This window comes from Nothobranchius furzeri, chromosome 12, assembly GCF_043380555.1.
Source record: "Nothobranchius furzeri strain GRZ-AD chromosome 12, NfurGRZ-RIMD1, whole genome shotgun sequence".
In the NCBI taxonomy this organism is placed as follows: domain Eukaryota; kingdom Metazoa; phylum Chordata; class Actinopteri; order Cyprinodontiformes; family Nothobranchiidae; genus Nothobranchius; species Nothobranchius furzeri.
Window position 1 is genome coordinate 47446019 of NC_091752.1, and position 19427 is coordinate 47465445.

At 40.4% G+C, this 19427-nt stretch overlaps 1 protein-coding gene across 7 annotated transcripts in view; it reads right to left on the minus strand.

Annotated features, from left to right (window-relative positions):
• The window catches only part of ninl (ninein-like), a 100062-nt gene that overhangs the window by 46424 nt on the left and 34211 nt on the right, over positions 1–19427 (minus strand). For all 7 annotated transcript variants that reach the window (XM_054735122.2, XM_054735119.2, XM_054735118.2 and 4 more), the window contains exons 5-7: positions 16149–16203; positions 4744–4823; positions 4520–4666 (exon numbers count right to left, since the gene is read on the minus strand). In XM_054735122.2, the coding sequence (XP_054591097.2) occupies positions 4520–4666; positions 4744–4823; positions 16149–16203 (282 nt within the window). The remainder of the gene's footprint in view (positions 1–4519; positions 4667–4743; positions 4824–16148; positions 16204–19427) is intronic.

Genomic DNA, 19427 nt, shown 5'->3' on the forward strand with positions numbered 1-19427 from the left:
AATTTTCACACACATATCACATACAGGTACATATAGTCCTAGCATTTTTTGTATTAGTTCTTTTCCATCAGACGCCATCTATGTGTGTCTACGGTCAAATTCCCTGTGTGTGTGTGTGTGTGTGTTTTATGTTTATTATGTTCATGTTTATTTATTTTGCAGACGCTTTTGTCCAAAGCGACTTACAATTTATAACCTATAGGGCATGTTGATCTGTGGTGAAAACTGGAGTACAGTAATCCCTCGTTTATCGCGGTAGATGCGTTCCAGACCTGGCCGCGATAGGTGAAAATCCGCGAAGTAGGGACGCCCAGCATGCCCCTCGCGGGGATTCCCTTCACGTCGCACCTACGTCACAAACCGCGGCTATAAACGGAAGTCGCCATTCCAGCTCACCACTCAGTCATCGTTTCTTCAGATTCATGATCAGAGTTTCCAACCTACCGATCAATCCAACGAACTATCAGCTCATAGTAAGTTATCTTACTTACTTCTGGAAAGCCCGGCATTTCCGTGTCACTTCGTTGACGCTCGAACGCTCGGGGGTTTCCTAAATCAGCCGGCGTTTCACCGACGCTATCACTTCCGCGTCTGTGAAACCACGCTCCCTATTGAATTATCGTATGATCACATTCTCTTTTTGGGGGTAAAACTCAAGAAAATTTTTTTTACTTAGTTTGTTTAGTTTTATTACAAAAAGTGCATTTTATGATGAAATTGATGAAAAAAAAACCAAGAATTTCTTGATATTTCGCATAGAAAAATACCGCGAATCAGTGAAAAATACCGCGAATCTGCGAATTCCCCCTGAAAAATGCTCCAAAGAAAAAATCCGAGAAGCAGCGAATCCGCGATGAACGAACCGCGAAGTAGCGAGGGATTACTGTACCCGGAGGAAACCCACGCATGCATGGGGAGAACACGCAACTCCACGCAGAAAGGCTGCAGCTGAGTTTCGAACCTGCAACCTTCGTGCTGCGAGGCTACAGTGCTAACAACTGCGCCACCATACAGTCAGTTTTGATACTTTGCTGAGATTCGCCAGATGTCCTCGCTTCCTGGGATAACATCACCGCTTCAACGCCTGATTCTGCTGCTCTGGGTTCCGGTTTTTCTGAAGTTCTGGACCAGGGCCGGATTATCGTGAAAATGAAATGATTCTTTTAATGTTTAGATCAGCAGGAACTCTGAGAGCCTGCAGGCGCATCATTGAGTTTGCGGCGGCAGCACAGGGGGAGGGGGGAGAGAGCTGAAGCCGGCAATAATGATGCAAAAACTACCGTTGTTAAAAGAAATGTGTGTTAACTTAGAAAATGCGGGCGCAAGTTTAACTACTTGTTAACTTTTTTCTCCAACGTTAAGACTGCTGCTCAAAAAAAAAAAAGTAAAATAAAAAAAGACTGCAGCTCGCGTGGGCCCTCTTGTGGCTGTGGGCCCCTGGGCCTGTGCCCAGTTTGTCCATATTATAATCCGGCCTTGTTCTGGACATCCAATGGTTTTCCTGTTATGGTTTCCTGGATCACTACGGATCGCTCCGGATCACTGGGATCTGGTCTGTTTCTGCTCATGGATCTGGTTTCCTTCTCATCACTGTCCCTGCCTGCGGATTACTATTTCCTGATTGGGATATCTATCGACTATTCTTCTGTGTGGGGGTTTGCTTTTCCTCACTCCTGATGCTTCTGTGCCTGAGAACTAACTCTGTCTGCCTCTGCTGAGTCCTCAGGGCCTCTAAGATTGTCCAACGACCCGGGGTCTTTGCCGTGACCCTGTGACCTTGGAAAGGGGGGAGTTGTAACATGCCAAAAGGGTAAATTTTCACCTATATGTTGATCAACATAATAACCTTTCATCTACAGAAATAAATCTACTTTCTATGTGGCCTTCTAAACCCAGAAGGTTCTGCTCAGCACGCGTTGACATTCCATGAAGACAAAGCATTCAAACAAACATTCTGTCCCAAGGTCCTACACACTCTGCTTAGAAGCCAGACAAGATTCTTCACTCTGGATAAGTGAAGACTCCATGATTTTACAGTTATAAGTTAAATAATCATATGTGATTAATAATCAAGGTTTAATCGGTGCTTAAATCAATGAATTTAAAATGAATATAGAGCTCCGGGAGTTGACGTCACTTCTCCCGGCATGCAACAGTTCAAATCGAAACGGCGCCATATTGGCATGCAGAAGCCCGCAGCTGGACTATTTGTTATTGTCAGAAAACTCAATCAAACGGGAAATATGGTAGATTCCTGTTGTGCCCCAGGATGCAGAACAGACGCGGACGACATAAGGAATGAGCCATCTAAGCTTTCATTACGATTCTTAGTGGGCTTCCTAAACTTATTTTGGCGTGGCTTTTTCTGTCTTATTACTCATAGCAACAAGTAAACATCACGTAAAACGTTGCCTCGTGAGTTCTGCGTGCTGCTGTTTACGTGTCTTATGATCACAGCAATTAACCGGCTAAGCTGTATTTAATTTTTAAGCAATGGTTGATCAATTGTCAGATCACACATAAAAAGCACTTTGGATTGCTATTATCTGTCTCACCGAGACAGATCTCAGACAGATCCTGAGACGCTCCTGCCTGACATATTTATTTTGTTCACGGAAAAAAATCAGACTAGTGATTTCTCTTGGCGTTCAGTTTATACATTCAAACAGCACAGCACTCTATTTAAACAACTTACATATAAATCTGTTATATATAAAACGATTTCTTCGGTTTTAAATTGTGAAGTAAACTCAGACGAAGTAAAATCCAAGCCGATCCCGTTCATGTTCATGTTTACGATCCGTGTTTGTTTAGCTTTTTTTCCTGCCAATATGGCGTCTACTAACTGAGAGTCACGTGGGGTCCGGAGCTCTATTGTTCTTACAATGATCCATTTATATCACAAATCACTATGTTGATTTAACAAGTTAATCATTATCTACACTCATACACATTATGGTGGGATACATATTGGGGTTAATATGCACCTCACATAGGAGTTTCTCATTCACAGTGTTAAAAACATCTTCGTATCTGCAAGAAGGCGTGGCTTTCTGAGGAATGTTTTGGTAAAGCCTTCCAGACATGGCACATTCTGATTTTTCAGAATATGCCAGGAATTATAAACAATGAGTTTATTAAAACAGGATTTACTTCCCGATTAATTCAGTTTCCAGCTGACCCTGATTCGGCCAAATCGGGAAAGAAGCCTCTTTTGAAACAAACTCCTTTGACCTTAAGTGAAAACCTTTCTGCGACACTGCAAGTGATTACAGACACAACAACTCTTTTCAGAGCTACTTCAACTCTCAGACATCCACCTTGGACACCTAATCTGCAGACCCCGGGTTGCATCTCATGGCCGGGGAAGCTGAACTCAGAGGAAGCTACTAATCTCTGAGTATTGTGGTTTCGACGTCCAGTGACCTCACCACTCTGACCGCAAACCTCCGGACCGCCGGGAGCAACTCATACAAGGGTATCGTAAGCCTGCATACTGGAGTCTGATGAGGTTTTTATCAATAACTAACTCTCTAGTTTATAACAAACAACAAATTCTTTAACACCCAGATTTCAGAATTTCTCTCAGATACAAAGAACGGTTGCTACAACATCTAGCATCCCTCACAACACCTCACATCCACCACACCACATCTCATTATTCATATCTTGTCATGTATCATTAGTTTAGGAAAAATAATTAAATTCATTTTATAAACTATGAACTGACTCTGTCTGAATTAATATGAAGTGCGTTTATGGCCCCTGAATAAGTAAAGAACCCTAGAATCTTCGGATTAAACATTAAAAGATCAATTAGATTGATATTTCATATTTATATGGAATCATCACATCTTATTGGTCATGATTAAAAATGTATTTTACTACACTCCACCAAGTGTATTCAATCTATACCAAATCTACTGATTTCTGTCAGCATGTATATTTATATTGGTATCTTCAAATATTGGTTATCGGCCATAACAGCAATATCGAAATCGGATATCGGTACCTGCCCAAAAATTTCATCTTGGTGCATTCCTAGACACAATCCATTGCTGCGTGGGGATTTAGAAAAGAAGGCGGAACAATGGCTCAAGTATTTTCATTTTAAGAAGATTAATGATATTTATTCATGCTCTGGATGTTTTAGATTAAGATTTATTGCGAACAGCAATGAATGGAAATTTTGTGAAGAAATTGTATGTTCGTTTGAAAGTTGTTAAAGATTTTTTATGAAGTAGCACAAACAGAGACGGGTGTGCATTGTAGTCAATGACGCAAGCCCCACAATTCCAATTCAGCAATTATTTGCACACGTATGTACTATATTTAGAAGATTTACTGCACACTTCTTCTGAAGGCACTTCACTGAAGACCATAAGGTACGGTGCGAGTATTGGGATTGGGCCAGTGTGTGATGCATTAGGAGGTGGGATCTCTCTGACCAATGGGCTGTGTTTATTTAAAGAGAAGAGTGAGTGTTTACCTGATGATTGAAACAGTTTAACAGTCTTACCCTAAGTGGCGTCCTCTGCAGGTTAGCTGATCGTATGGGGGTGGAGTTTGATTTGGGGGCGTAGCTACAGAGAACCTTTTGGACCTCACTGAGGACACCTGCCTGGTCCAGGTCTGGGGCCACCGTCCTGAGCAGAACATCCACATCCTGGAGATAAAACAGAATGTCTGATATGAGAAGCCATGGTTTATTTAACCCTGAGTGGAATCCAAACACAGCTTCACCTGCAGACCCAGGTGATCACACAATGCTGTCAGGACAGGACCACCTCCTCCTACCTCCTCCTCCTGCTCCTGTGGACATCCTGCAGAACAAACATCAGTTACTCCTCCTGGTTTCAGTAAGAAGTTAGGAGACATTCGTTCAGATGGTAGCAGAGGTGGAAATAACGAATTACATGTACTCACGTTACTGTAATTGAGTGGTTTTTTTGTGTATTTGTAGTTTTTTAAGTGTGTACTTCCTTTACCTTTCCTTGAGTTTGATTTTAAAAGTGCTGTTCTTTGTTACATTTTAAATCATGTCCGTTACTGTGTAAAAGAACATATTTATAGACCTAATAACAAAAAAAGATACAAAACATAAATTTTATATATATATATATATATATATATATATATATATATATATATATATATATATATATATATATATATATATATATATATAATTATTCAAATTCAATTCAATTCAAAAATACTTTATTAATCCCAGAGGGAAATTGATTGCTGTAGTAGCTCAGAATAATAATAATAATCAAGTCATCAAAGAGTTGTTGTATATTACAATGGCTGTTGGCAGGAAGGATCTCCTTTAGCAGTAAGGGTTGCAGCGAAACTGAAGAAGCCTCTGACTGAAGACACTCTTCTGTTGTCGGACAGTCTTGTGAAGAGAATGCTCAGGGTTGTCCATAATTTTCTTGATTCTCTGGAGAATCCTTCTTTGCATTATCTCCTCCAGTGGTTCCACAGTCGTCCCCAGAACAGAACCAGCCTTTTTTATTAGGCTGTTGAGCCTTTTCAGGTCCCTGCTTCTGATGCTGCTACCCCAACAGACGATAGCTGAAGAGATTACACTCTTTACAACAGACTTGTAGAAGATCTGCAGCATCTTGCTACAGACATTGAAGGACCTAAGCATCCTCAAGAAGTGCAGTCTGCTGTGTCCCTTCTTGTAAACGGCTTTGCTGTTCTTTCTCCAGTCCAGTCTGTTGTCCAGGTGAACTCCAAGGTATTTGTATTCCTCAACCACCTCCACTTCTTCTCCCATGTTTCTTCTGAAGTCTAAAATCATCTCCTTTGTTTTGTTCACATTCAAGGTCAGATGATTGTTTCCACACCATGCCACAAAGCGCTCCCCCAGCTCTCTGTACTCTGTACTTATAATCAAAAAGATGTGATGATTCTATATTGTAGCGGAAATCCACATTTTATATCCTCAGGCTTTGTTTGGATTTACACGGAGAATAACTAACAATAACATTTTCACACAAAGTTTTCTTTCACACTTAGCAGAAAAAAGGGAGAATTTGAAACTGGCCTACAATCGTATAAATTCCAAGATACCATTTTCGAACATCTGGTTAACTCCTACATTTCCTCCCAGGAACGTAAATTTTACCAAGTGACTTGTTTTCCCTCCTTAAGCAATCGAGAAGCCGGACTTTATCAGGACTTGGTCTGTCTTACCGCAACCTGCCAAGAACTGACTCTGCCCAAGGCTGGGAGCTCGTAAAACGTCTCAAGGGTCATTCTGGAAGATTCCAGAATTTAGTCTTTATCAAACCCCTGGTATTTCTCTGTTTATCCACAGTCAAAAGGTGTTTTAGGTTGTTCACCATTAAAATTCAAGGTGTTCCAAGTAAATGTTTAAACTTTTATCAGTTACAAACCTAAACTGCTTGTGCTGTGTTTTTTCTTTCATGTTAAACTTCTGCCATTGTGTTTCACCAGTTCAAAACCATGCTAAAAGGGATACAGTCAAGCTTAAGACCTGAAGTTAGTTCTTTTCTGTTTAAAGTAATACTTTTTGAGACCTTATTTGGAATAACTTAGTTAAAATTGTGAGCATGAATCTCTCATGTTTGTAAGACTGGGTTATTTGAATGAGCCACAGTGCCACCAAGTGGCTAATGAGTGAAATACATGAGGGTGTGACCAAGAAGTTTATAAAACCAGAGTTCAGACTTCGTGGTGGCAGGAAAAAAGAGAAAAGGATGCCCTAAGCACAAATCCCTGCGGGCTGTTTCCATCTGGCCTAGCAGAACCCGGTGCTGTACAGTTGTCAAGTAATTAGCTCTCAAAAGTTACGGTAAAACTTAAAAGCAACTCCGTTTGTTTTGTTTTGACTTCCTACGTGAAACCGGAAGTCGGAGTGTTCGGTCAAGTTCTCACATTGAGTAAAAGCAATTTGGAACAGTTTGATGATTCGTCTCCGTTTGGGATAATTTGGGCCTGTGATCTGAATTCCACGTTTCGAGGCCGCTGAAGTGAAGGAAACTTGAGTCAAGCCACTATGGGAGAGCACCTCCTTCTACATACCACAGACGCCGTTGACCTAAGCTGAGGTGCCAAAAGGTCATACGGCCCCTGAAGGCCGCATTCAAGCTTCTGAACCCGGCTGAACCAGCCCACAAGCCACCTCTTTGGCGATGGAAAAAGGTCTGTGAAGCATCTCATCCGGTTGACTTTTGTGCTAAGCCCGATTAGTGAATTCAGATTAGTCAATTTCTTTTACGGCGTGTTTTATTTCGATCCCAAATTCACATTTAGCCCTCAAGATCCCCTTTCTTCTTCTGCCATAACGAGCCACACACACACACACACACACACACACACACACACACGCACGCACACACACACACACACACACACACACACACACACACACACACACACACACACACACACACACACACACACTCGCTCACTTTGTTCCCCTTTCAGAAATTATTCCTAATAGTTACTATAATCCTATGTGTCACCAAATTTCCACTTTATTACAAATCAGTTATTCCATATCACTGCCATAACGCTTTGGGTTAACAATTGTCTTATTTTCATGCATGAAAAGATAAGCTGTGTTTGGTCCTTTTGTCCATGCTTTAACTGATGTTGTAATAAACTCACAAAACGTAAATAACGCCTGATCAATGTCTAGCAATTCTCGAGAATAATCAGCGCATTCTGTCAAGAATTCATCCTTTAGATTAATTTGTGGTGTTAACTCGTGAGACTGATTACATTGCGAAGATATAGATATAAAATCCTATGGTCCAATTCGCCCTCTGCTGTCCTACTGGGGAATTGCTTTGCAACACTCCGCTGCCTGAACAGAAGTTTGAATGTGAAAACCTTTTTTGCTGCGGAGTTCGTGCCGGAGCAGATTGGAGATAGTGGAATCTTGGGGGTGCGTCACCGGAGAACAAAACAGGTGAAGAGCCTCGCTCTGCAGCAGCGAAACGCATCAGGCACAAATAACAGACAGAAAACATGAAAGGAAATGAGCCGACATGAACGATCGCGTGTTTAATTTGTTTTTGAGGTGGTGACACCTGATTTGGCGATGCTCAGGACGCAGATGTCTGGAGCGCATCAACGATCAGAGCTTTGCATGCACAAGCTGGTTAAGATTAGGATGGGGGTGAGGGGAAGGTAAAATTGCAAGAGGGAAAAGGTCACAGTTTGGTTAAATGTCCGTTTTACCGCCGGTGTCAGTACCGATGCTCTGGCACAGCGCGTCGCCTCCACCTCCCGACGCAGGGGCTCATCACCTGCTGGAGGACTGCATCTTGTCAGTCATTATCACGTGACAGCGACTAGTCGATGACAGGCATAAAAAGTCACAACAGAACCGTGAAGTCGACTAGTTCATACAACCCCTAGCGTGTCCTCGGTTTTCCTTTAGGTCTCCTCCCAGTTAGACGTGCCCGGAAAACCTCACCGGGAAGGCGTTCAGGAGGCATCCTAATCACATGCCCGAGCCACCTCAACTGACTCCTCTCGATATGGAGGGGCAGCGGATGTTGGAGCACATGTTTTCAGTTATTTTATCTTTTTTATGCTGGTTAATAAGTACATAAGTCCACATGTGTTCATTCATAGTATTGATGCCTTCAGTGCAACTCTACCAGCGTAAATGGTCATGAAAATAAAGACAACACATTGAATGAGACAGGTGTGTCCAAACTTTTGGCCTGTACTGTGTATTCAAAAGCACATTTGAAAACATAGCATGGCAGCTGACCAAAGTGCTGTACAGGTACAAAGATAAAACCTAGTAAGTGAGAAAACAACATAAGCCACAATAAAAACACTACATAGAAAACATCAACAATGGGAAAATGCCATGTCACAAAATTATGTCTTTAAAACATATTTAAAATGAGGGAGGGAGTGAGCCTGCCTGACAGAGGGGTAGTGAATTCTAGAGAGTTGGGGTGGCAGACATGAAAGCCTGCTCACCCTGCAATTTATATTTAACAGGGGGAATAGAAAGCAACAGAGCCCAGTTTGACACGTAGGGGTTAATCAAGTCAGAAAGATAACAGTGGGCAAGCCATTCAGAATCTTAAAAACTGAAGTTAGGATCTTGAACTTGACAGGGAAATTTACTGGTAGCCAGTGCAGATGTGAAAAACCAGGAGTGCTGTGATTACACCTGCTAGTATTAGTCAAGAATCTGGCAGCAGCATTTTGGACTACCTGTAGCCGATTAAAAGCCGAAGCAGGGACAACAAAAAGGATAGAGTTGGCGTAATCCAAGTGGGAGGTAATAAAAGTGTGAGAGACAGATACTGTTATGGAAAAATTTATGTTTATTAATTCTTGATCATGGACTCAAACAACTGAATGTAATATGCACTGCTATACGCCTCTCTGCATGCTCACTTACTCATCCACACACACACATTCTTGTACCACTCATCCACATACACATTCTTGCCACCCCCAACACTTATCTTTCTGACTCTCGCTCTCTATAAATAAAGCCTGTGAACAAATGTCCGAGGCATTTGCTTCGGCATCTTGCCACAGTTATAACTGTTTGACTTGTCTGCTCATTGTCTCCTTCTCTCTTCACTATAGGTAATGGCTTATTGATAAACATATTGATAAAATCCGTGACAGATACCAAGTGCTGTCACTTCAAGACCGGTTTTAGATTAACTAAACAGTGCAGTTGGAAGAAAAAAGACTTATCTTTTAGCTGAATTCCGATATACGATATATATCTAGATATTTTTCCTCCTGTAAAGTATTTACAAGTTAACTCACTTCAAGCTGTCTTGAGAAATTATACACATAAATATACTCAACAAAAATATAAACGCAACACCTTTGTTTCTGCTCCAATTTTTCATTTGATGGACTTAAAGATCTAAAATTCATTCCTGATAAACAATATTAGCATTTCTCTCAAACATTGTTCACAAATAGGTCTAAAAGTGTGATAGTGTGCACCTGTGCTTTGCTGAGATAATCCATCCCACCTCACAGGTGTGCCACATCAAGATGCTGATCCGACATCAGGAGTTTCGTTTCGTTTTATTGAGATCCTCATTAGCTTCTGCCTAAGTGCAGATGCTAGTCTTCCTGGGGTCTCATACATTTTCATACAATTGTTTACATAAGATAACACCCTATACACACACACACACACACACACACACAAACACACACACACACACACACACACACACACACACACACACACACACACACACACACACACACACACACACACACACACACATCCCTAATTCACATAATACCAGCAGCTCAAGATGAAATCACATATCTAGAACAAAATTACATATATAAACTAATATCGGGAAAGGAGTTAATCACACCAATGAAGATTGAAAATAAAATATAACAGAATGGTGACATCATGTCCATTGATTCGTATCGTTCATCAATATCCAGTATTCGACCTCAAACCCAGATTCTCAATCCGTCGTTGCAGAGTTCATAGTCACTCTACAATTAAGTGTGTAAACAAAAAAATTTTCAGTTTCTTCTGAAAAGAAATGTTATTACTCTCAAATATTAAAAATCTAGGTAATGCATTCCATGCAAGCATAGCTTTATAGTAAAAAGATAGTTGAATTTGATTTGTTCTACTGCGTGGTAAAACACATTTCATCTAATTTATCTGTCATGTATTATAAGTATGATTATCTGAAAAAAACAATAATTTGCTATGTATAATTGTTGGTGTTTTTGTAATTATTATTTTCCTCACAGTTGTTACCAAGAAATACTTCAATCTACTCTTCAAATCAAGCCAAGCAAGTTTTTCATGCATGGTTCCCACATTCGTTCTGTAAGGGCAGCCTAAAACAATACGAGCAGCTTTATTTTGTGCTACTTGTAGCTTATGCAAATTATTTTCACTTGTACTGGACCAAATAATAGATGCTTGATCTACACAAGAAAGCACTAATGATTGAACAAGGCATTTAAGTAAATATTGTGGTATAAATTTGCAGCAAAATTTAATTATGCCCATACCTCTCCCCATTTTGCGTAAAACATAATTAATCTGGCTTGTCCATGATAATTTACAATCAACTATTAGTCCCAGTAATTTTACTTCTTCTAGTTGTTCCATTAAGTTGTTACTCAGGGTTAAATGTAACTTTGGCATCGTCTGTAAAGTATGTTTGGAGCCAACTACCATGCATTTAGTTTTTCCTGCATTAATCACTAATTTGTTAGCAGTTATCCACTGCTCAACTGTTCTTAACTCTTTATTTAATATTTCATTCAATGCACTCTCCGTATGTGCTGAAGCTAAAACAGTAATGTCATCTGCATATACTGCTGTAGTTGCAGCACCCACGGAAAATCATTCAAAAAAATAGAAAACAAAAGAGATCCCAAACAACTCCCCTGTGGAACACCACATTCCATCAGACCCTTTTCAGAAAAACTGCCATTGAAATAAAATTGATACTCTCTGTCAGTAAGATAACTTTTAGTCCAGTTAAGAGCAGATGTATGAAATCAATAGTGTTTAAGTTTTTGTAATAAAATATCATGATCTAAAACATCAAAAGCCGCACTTAAATCAAGAAATATAGAACCAATTAGCTTATTATTATCGATATTTTCTAAGCAATAATCAGTTATTTGAATAAGTGCAGTAGTGGTTGAGTGATTTGTTTTGTAAGCATGTTGATATTTTGTGTTCAATTCATTTACCTCAAAATAATCTTGAATTTGGTCATATGCAATTTTTTCCATGATTTTACTTAACGCTGGTAGCAAACTTATTGGTTGACTGTTTTGACCAGACAGTGGTTCTCTATTGTTCTTAATTAAAGGTATTATTATTGCTGTTTTCCATTGAGATGGGAAAATACCTTGTTTAAAACATCCATTCATAATATGAACAATAGGACATGAAATAAAATCTACTACTAACTTTAACCATTTTATATCAATATTATCTATGCCAGATGGTTTATTTTTACTTTTTAATATTATCTCCTTAACCTTGTCTTCAGTCACTTTATCAAATTGAAATTGGCAGTTTTTATTTAACATTATTTTTTGTTTAATTAGTTGATAGGAAATATTTTTGGTTCGACTATTTTCCATAGAATCTCGCAAAAACTTAATTTTATTAGTTAAAAACTGGTTTAAATAATTAGCAATTTCTGTTGGTTTAGTGAGATAAGTTCCCCCTACATCCAAAAAAGTTGGAGCTGACCTATTATGCCTACCAATCATTTCATTCAATGTACCCCATAATCTTGCACTATCCGATTTTGCATCAGTTAGTCTTTTTTTGATAATACAACCGTTTTTTATGATTATTTAATTTAGTTTCAGAGTTTCGTAATCTACGATACTCTTTCCATTTATCTGGACTATTAGTTTTTACTGCTTCATTTTTAAGTTTATCCCTCTGCCTCATATATTCTTTTAATTCTTCATCCAACCATGGAGCAGATACCCTTCTCACAGGAACATGTCTGTCTAACACCTTTGTGAACTATTCATTGAAAACTGCTACTGCTTGGCATTGATCATCTTCACTTAAAACCTGTGTCCAACTTATTTTCCTCACATCTTCTATGAAGTCATCTTCATTGAAATATTTAAACATCCGTCTGCACACAAATAATTGGCCTTTTTTAGGCATCTTTGTTTTCCTTGTTACCGCAATTAAATTATGGTCGCTACAGCCCACTGGAATCGAAACTGCTTTAGAACATAAATTTGCCATATTGGTAAAAATTAAGTCAATCAAAGTTGCGGGAAATTTGCCATTACTTTTCATCTGAGTTCTAGTATCAGCCTGCACGAGTTGTGATAAATTACAAATGTTGGTAAATGAAAACAATTTATTCCTCAATGGACAATTTCCTGATTTCCAGTCTATATTAAAGTCACCTAGGAAAAAAATTTCTTCTCTCAGATCGCATGCCTTATCCAACATACCTCCTATCTGATCCAAGTGGTATATAGGAGCATTTGGTGGTCTGTAACAGCATCCAATAATGACAGCTTTTAAATGAGGAATCTGCAGTTCTAACCATAGTGTCTCAACTTAAGTTACCATGAAATCTGTTCTTACTCTAACTGGTATGTGATTTTGAACATAACAGTCCACATCTCCACCATACAAATTCCTATATAGTCTATAAATATTATAGCCTCTAACCTCTACTACTTCATTATTAATTGTGTCATCTAAATGTGTTTCTGATATTGCTAACACATGTAAATTATAACTTTGCAAAATTTCTTGAATAACCGCCACCTTATTTCTCAAACTGCACACATTCAAATGAGCTATTTTAAACCCCTTTTCCCGCAACCAAACATGATCTGTCATCCAAAATCTAGAATAAATTCCTGCCTGCAAAAATCATACTGAGCTTCCTGTAACATTTTTATAATTTTACCAAACACATTCATACTGTCATTCATCTCAAACTCAAACACTGTAATGAAATAAAACATTTTACACGCCAACTCTAGAAACAAAAATAACCAAATTATAACTCTTATTATGCGGGCTATCATTTCCATCTTGCGATGTTATTTAATACTTATATAAAAATTAAACATAATCCTCACATAACCTAAACAGTATTCTCACAGTCCATCTTCACACTCATTAAACTGTTCTTAATTGGTCCATATTATTCTCCATCCTTCTTCCCTGGTTCAATCACAGTCTTGTAGTAGGCTTCAGCCTTACTTGGTTTATTGAACCTTTTTGTCTCATCTTTAAAAGTCAGAATCAGGGTAGCGGGATGAATCAGGCCATGTCTCAGCTGAGCCTTCTTCAGCTTACTCCTTATTTCCCAGAAGCCAGCTCGTTTTTTCGCCATTTCACTGGTCAGATCTGGAAAAATCTTCAGCTTCATACCACGCAGTTGGAAAACAGGTTCTTCTCTGGCCATCTTTATAATCTCCTCCTTTGTTGTAAGCCTCCGCAGCCGCACCATCATCGCTCTTCCTACTGCGTCTCTCCTAGGTCCAATCCAGTGCGCCATCTCCACTTCTGGCTCCCGCATAAGTTTTCCTCTGAACAATTCTTTAAACAGCGTGTCCATATAAGTAGTCAGGCTAGTTTTTCCAATGTCACCAGACAATCCGAACACACGAAGGTTGTATTTGCGGCTCTGCATTTCAAGCCGCTCCGTCCTCTCTCTCAGCTCGGCGTTGGATTTGTTCAGCCTTGCATTGTCCGACTCCAACTTTGACATCCGACTGTCCAGTTTAGGTAAAGTCTCCTCCACATCACCCAGTCTTCTCACACAAGTAGAAATATCATCCATAATCGCGTTCAGTTTATTAACCACAACGCTGATCTCTTCCTTTATGACAGAGCGTATCAACTCCGATATTTCTTTTCTGTCACCATGCGCACCTGCCATGTCTCCTTGTCCCACGTACTGAAGTTCGTCGTCGTTTTTGTTTTCTTTGGATTGTTGCTTCACCTTCTTGGGGGGCATAATACTGCCAACTGCCACATATGTTGATTTCACTGTAGCGTTATGGATTTATGCTCTTTTATGAAAGAGGAACCATGCTACGTATTAATTCGGAATATTAATTTTAATAAATCAATAACCAAATTTTATATTGTTCAGAAGACTCAAAGGTTGTTTTCATCCATAAACTGCCGATAATATCTGAGTGTCTGTGTTTCAGTTCAATGAGGAAACAAGTTTGAAGGATTAAAAGTTTTAATTCTTCAAATTAAACTAATGATTTTGAAAATTGACAAACAGGAAATAACAATCACATTGGCAACTTTGTGGGACAATCTTTTAACAGTTTATATGCTGTTCTTGCTCAAATAGACCTTCTGGTGAACTTATAAGATTGAGAATGTTGTGATTTGTGAGATTGATATGAGGTGCGATGGATGCTTGTGTGCATCTGATTTTGCTTCAGGAAGAAACAGGTGTCTGAGTGAAAAGTGATGGTTTGAATAAACTTAGGTTTTAGTTGGAAAAGATGCATCAAAACGCTAAACACCGTGTTCTGTCTCACCGAATTCTTGTGGACCCTCTTTCGGATCCGGGCCGTGGAGGATGTTGGTTCATCCAGATGACACCGGCGGCTGACAGGAGACGAGGTGTCGAACGGAACCGGTCCAGAGTTGCCCTCGGTACACGTTGATGGTAAAGCGTTTTGTCGACGCGCTTTCTTAAGTTAATTCACTCAGAAATCAAAAGACTCGGTAATGAGTCTGCGTTAGAAGTTGCGATTCAGCTATTCTGCTTGGCGTGGCAGAAACAGCGTGAGAGGGGGGGGGGGGGGGGGGGGTTTGAGCCCATGGGCTCCGTTCCCCGTTAGCGGTTGTTCACAAGTCCTTCCTCTCTCGTTGCCCAACACGAACTGAAATCAAAAGACTGAAACTTACCAAAAACCTTTCTCTTCTCAAAGCAAACGTGCGTCATCAAATGTGTCTGGAGTTTACTGTGAGCAGGTGTGTGTGGATGTGTGTGAATGTTTGTGCTTGAGTGTGTGTGAAGGTCAGTAACAAACATTCTCAACATTATTTAAGAATGGATTCATTAAACCATTATAATTACCCCAAAGCATACTAGTCATTCATTTGATTAAACACATTTATAATGAGCAAAATGATAATGGTTACTTTAACATTAAAATCAAGAAAAAGAAGTTTAAACTTTATGTTTTGACTTGGTCTGGGTACAACTCATGTAAACACATCTTCTGGTAGACTGCAGGTGGCAGATGTTATGGTTTCCTCCCAGACTCGCTGGCGTTCAGGTCTTAATCTGTGGGTGAAAGTTCTCAGCGACCCAGCTATGACCCAGCTGCGTCCAGCACCACCATTGTGACAGAAAACCCATATTTCCTCATGTTACATTCCCCCCTTTTTGTGACGACATGGTGGTCAAGCAGAGGCCACCTGACGTCACAACCACAATAACGTGAGGTACTCGTGAAGGTAGACATCCCAGATGAAGTGTGTGTGTGCGTGCATGTGTGTGTGTGCGTGCATGTGTGCGCGTGTGTGTGCATGTGTTTGTGTGTATGCGTGCATGTGTATGTGTGTGTGTTCATGTGTGCGCATGTGTGTGTGTGTGTGTGTGCATGCATGTTTCTGTGTGTGGGAGTAAACAGACCTTTATTCTGAAAGGGCTTTCGGTGACTTCCTGCCTCTTCATCAAACTTCAGGCTCTGGTGAAAAAACATGGAGATTAGTGACCATTTGCAGCACGATGAGCGAAAACTAAACCAGAACCTGTGACTGTGCGGGTGTGCGCTGTTACACTAGCAGACTGAACTGTTATCACAAGGAATTCCTGAGCTGACATTACTTCATCTAGAATCAATGCATTGTGTGTGTGTGTGTGTGTGTGTGTGTGTGTGTGTGTGTGTGTGTGTGTGTGTGTGTGTGTATGTGTGTGTGAGTGAGTGAGTGTGTGTGTGTGTGTGTGTGTGTAATGGAATTGATATGTGGCTACTAAACATATAATGGAATCTTCTGTGTTTTTCGTCTGAATGCATTTTTAAGTCCTTTTTTTGTTTTACACATGGAAGATTTATTTTTTTTTTTACCTTGCTGACAGTTTTGATCTCTTAGAATTGCTAATGGCGGTGTCATTTTCTTCTCTGTTTATTCTCCGGATAAGGAGATGGAGATCGCAGAAGTGATGGAAAGTGTCAGCAAGGTGAAAAAACCTTTCCCGTGTTTAAAGAACTTAACCCTGAAAAACCCGTGTGGACAGAGGTGTCACAACCATAGGCGTCATTTTATCCAGGGACGCCGGGGACATGTCCCCGGCAAAATTTATGATTGGCAGCTGTGTTCCCCCACTTTCAAAAAAGCCTGCTGATGAGGATTTAAAAATTTTTTTTTTTTTTACCATTTCAGATCTTATACCTACGTCTGCTCCCAGCAGATAGTCAATAATATACTTTTTAAATGTCGCAACTGGCATCTAATTATTTATAATAATAATAATAATAATAATAATAATAATAATAATAATAATACATTTTATTTAAAAGCACCTTTCAGAACACCCAAGGTCACTTGACAGAAAACACGTAATAAAATACAATAAAACAATAATAAAACCCAAACAAGAAGAAAAAAACAGAGAGAAACAGTTCAATAAAATCAGAGGTTGTAGGCAGATTTAAACAAATGTGTTTTGAGTTTTGTTTTGAAAAGGGTAAAACTGTCGATGTTCCTGATGTCAGGGGGAAGTGAGTTCCAGAGACGAGGAGCAGAGCGGCTGAAAGCTCTGCTTCCCATGGTAGCGAGACGGGCAGAAGGAACCGCAAGATGGATGGAAGAAGAAGATCTGAGAGAACGGGATGGGGTGTGAATACTTATAAGGTCTGAGATATATGGAGGAGAGAGGTTGTGGATTGCTTTGAAGGTATGGAGGAGAATTTTGAAGATGGACCTGAATTTAACTGGGAGCCAGTGAAGCTGTTGGAGAACCGGGGTGATGTGGTGAAAGGAAGGGGTTCTGGTGATAATACGGGCTGCTGAATTCTGGACCAGTTGCAGTTTATGAAGGAGTTTGTTGGGGAGACCATAAAGAAGTGAATTGCAATAGTCGAGACGGGAGGTGACGAGGCTGTGGACGAGAATGGCGGCAGTGTGAGGGGTAAGGGAGGGGCGAAGACGGTTTATGGAGCGTAGATGGAAGTATGCTGACCGAATTATGTTATTAATGTGTGCTTGAAAAGAAAGTGAGCTGTCGAGGATGACACCCAGACTCTTGACGTGAGGTGAGGGGGAGACTATGGCGCTGTCAATAGTTAAAGAAAAGCTGTCAGATTTTGAGATGGTGGATTTAGTTCCAACTAGAAGAAGTTCAGTTTTATTGCCGTTGAGTTTGAGGAAATTAGAGGTGAACCATGATTTGATTTCTGAGAGGCATAGTGTAAGGGAGCAAACTGTGTCTGTGAGCGCACAAGGATGTGCACAAGTGACAAACCTGCGTGCGCGCATTGGCCAGCGAGCACACGGCAGAGGAAAACATGCGCGTGGCAGCCTTTCTGCGCGCTCGGTTCCTGATTCTGCTCGCTCGGCTGTTGGGAGTTTTGGCACTCTGGAGGTGTGGAAGAATTAAAATGCCAGAAATTGAGCACAAACTTTCATTTTGAGAGCAGAATTTCATATCAAGAGACCAACTTTTTCATTTGAGAATAAGATTTTATATTATTGCTCTCAAAACTTGTAATGCTTGCACTCAAAATGTCTGCTCTCTTTCAAATTCACTCTGTTGTCCTTCAAATCTTTGTTTCTGTGCTCAGATTTAACCTTCTTACACTGGTAATGTCTTCTCAGGTGACAGCTTTTTCTCTGCACGGATCAAAACTCCTCCCACAAGTCTGTCCCCTGCTCTCACGGATTTTGTCTGCTCTTGCTCAAAACTTGGAAGTACAATCTCATAGCAACTGCTCAGCCAACAGAACAACTTGTGGGACTGGGTGGGAACAAACCTCTTTGGGGTGCGCTTGTTTTGACGCTCTGTGGATTTTCCTGTGTGGCTGCCGCATCTGCGCACTAACAGCCTGGCTACAACCTGCCCTGATCTGGAGCGGGAGTTTCACCTGCACCAGCAAAATGGACCAGAACCAAGAAGACGCTCAAGTAAGTTATTTTTCAATGCTACTAGCTGCAGTTTATTCCATTAAATTGTTTTGTTATGCTACTTTTTACGACTCCTCGCATTTAAATATTACAACAGGGGCACATAGCTAGGTGGATTAGGTTATTCACGATAGCTACAACTTTTATAAAATGGCCTCACCAGATTTGAGCTTTACTCTAACATATCACTCGTCCCCAATGCTAGCTCTGGACCTAGTGTAGATGTTTTTTGTTTAGTATTCCCACCTTCGTTTTTAATGGTTATTGTCATGAGCTGAACTAGGAAGACCCGTGAAGACGCCAAACACAGTGAAAATAGATTTAAAAAAGTCTTTATTTGCAGCAGAGTTACCAGGAGGGCGAGGCTGGAGACAGAGTCGGGGACAGGTGAAGGTCGAAATGGCAGGCAGCGTGCAAGGAGAAAAAAAGGTCCGGAGGCAGAAATCAGGCAGGGTGAATCGCTGGAGAATTTACTGGCAGGGCTGTAAATAATCTGGCAGGGAACTGGTGGTTTACTGGTGAATATATAGTAGGGGAAGCAGGTGTGTGAGATGAGCTGATGAGCAGGTTCCATCCCGGCTCCAACCAGAGAGTGCTGCTGTTGTGTTCTTGGGCAAGACACTTAACCAACTTTGCCTGCTGTTGTTGGTCGTAGGGACCGGTGGTGCCAGTGTTCAGCAGGCAGCTGTAGCTACTATCTGGCTTATCACCACCATAAGCATCTGAAAAGGGTGTGACTGTTGTGTAAAGTGCTTTGTAGGTCTTGGACTTGATAAATTTCAATAAA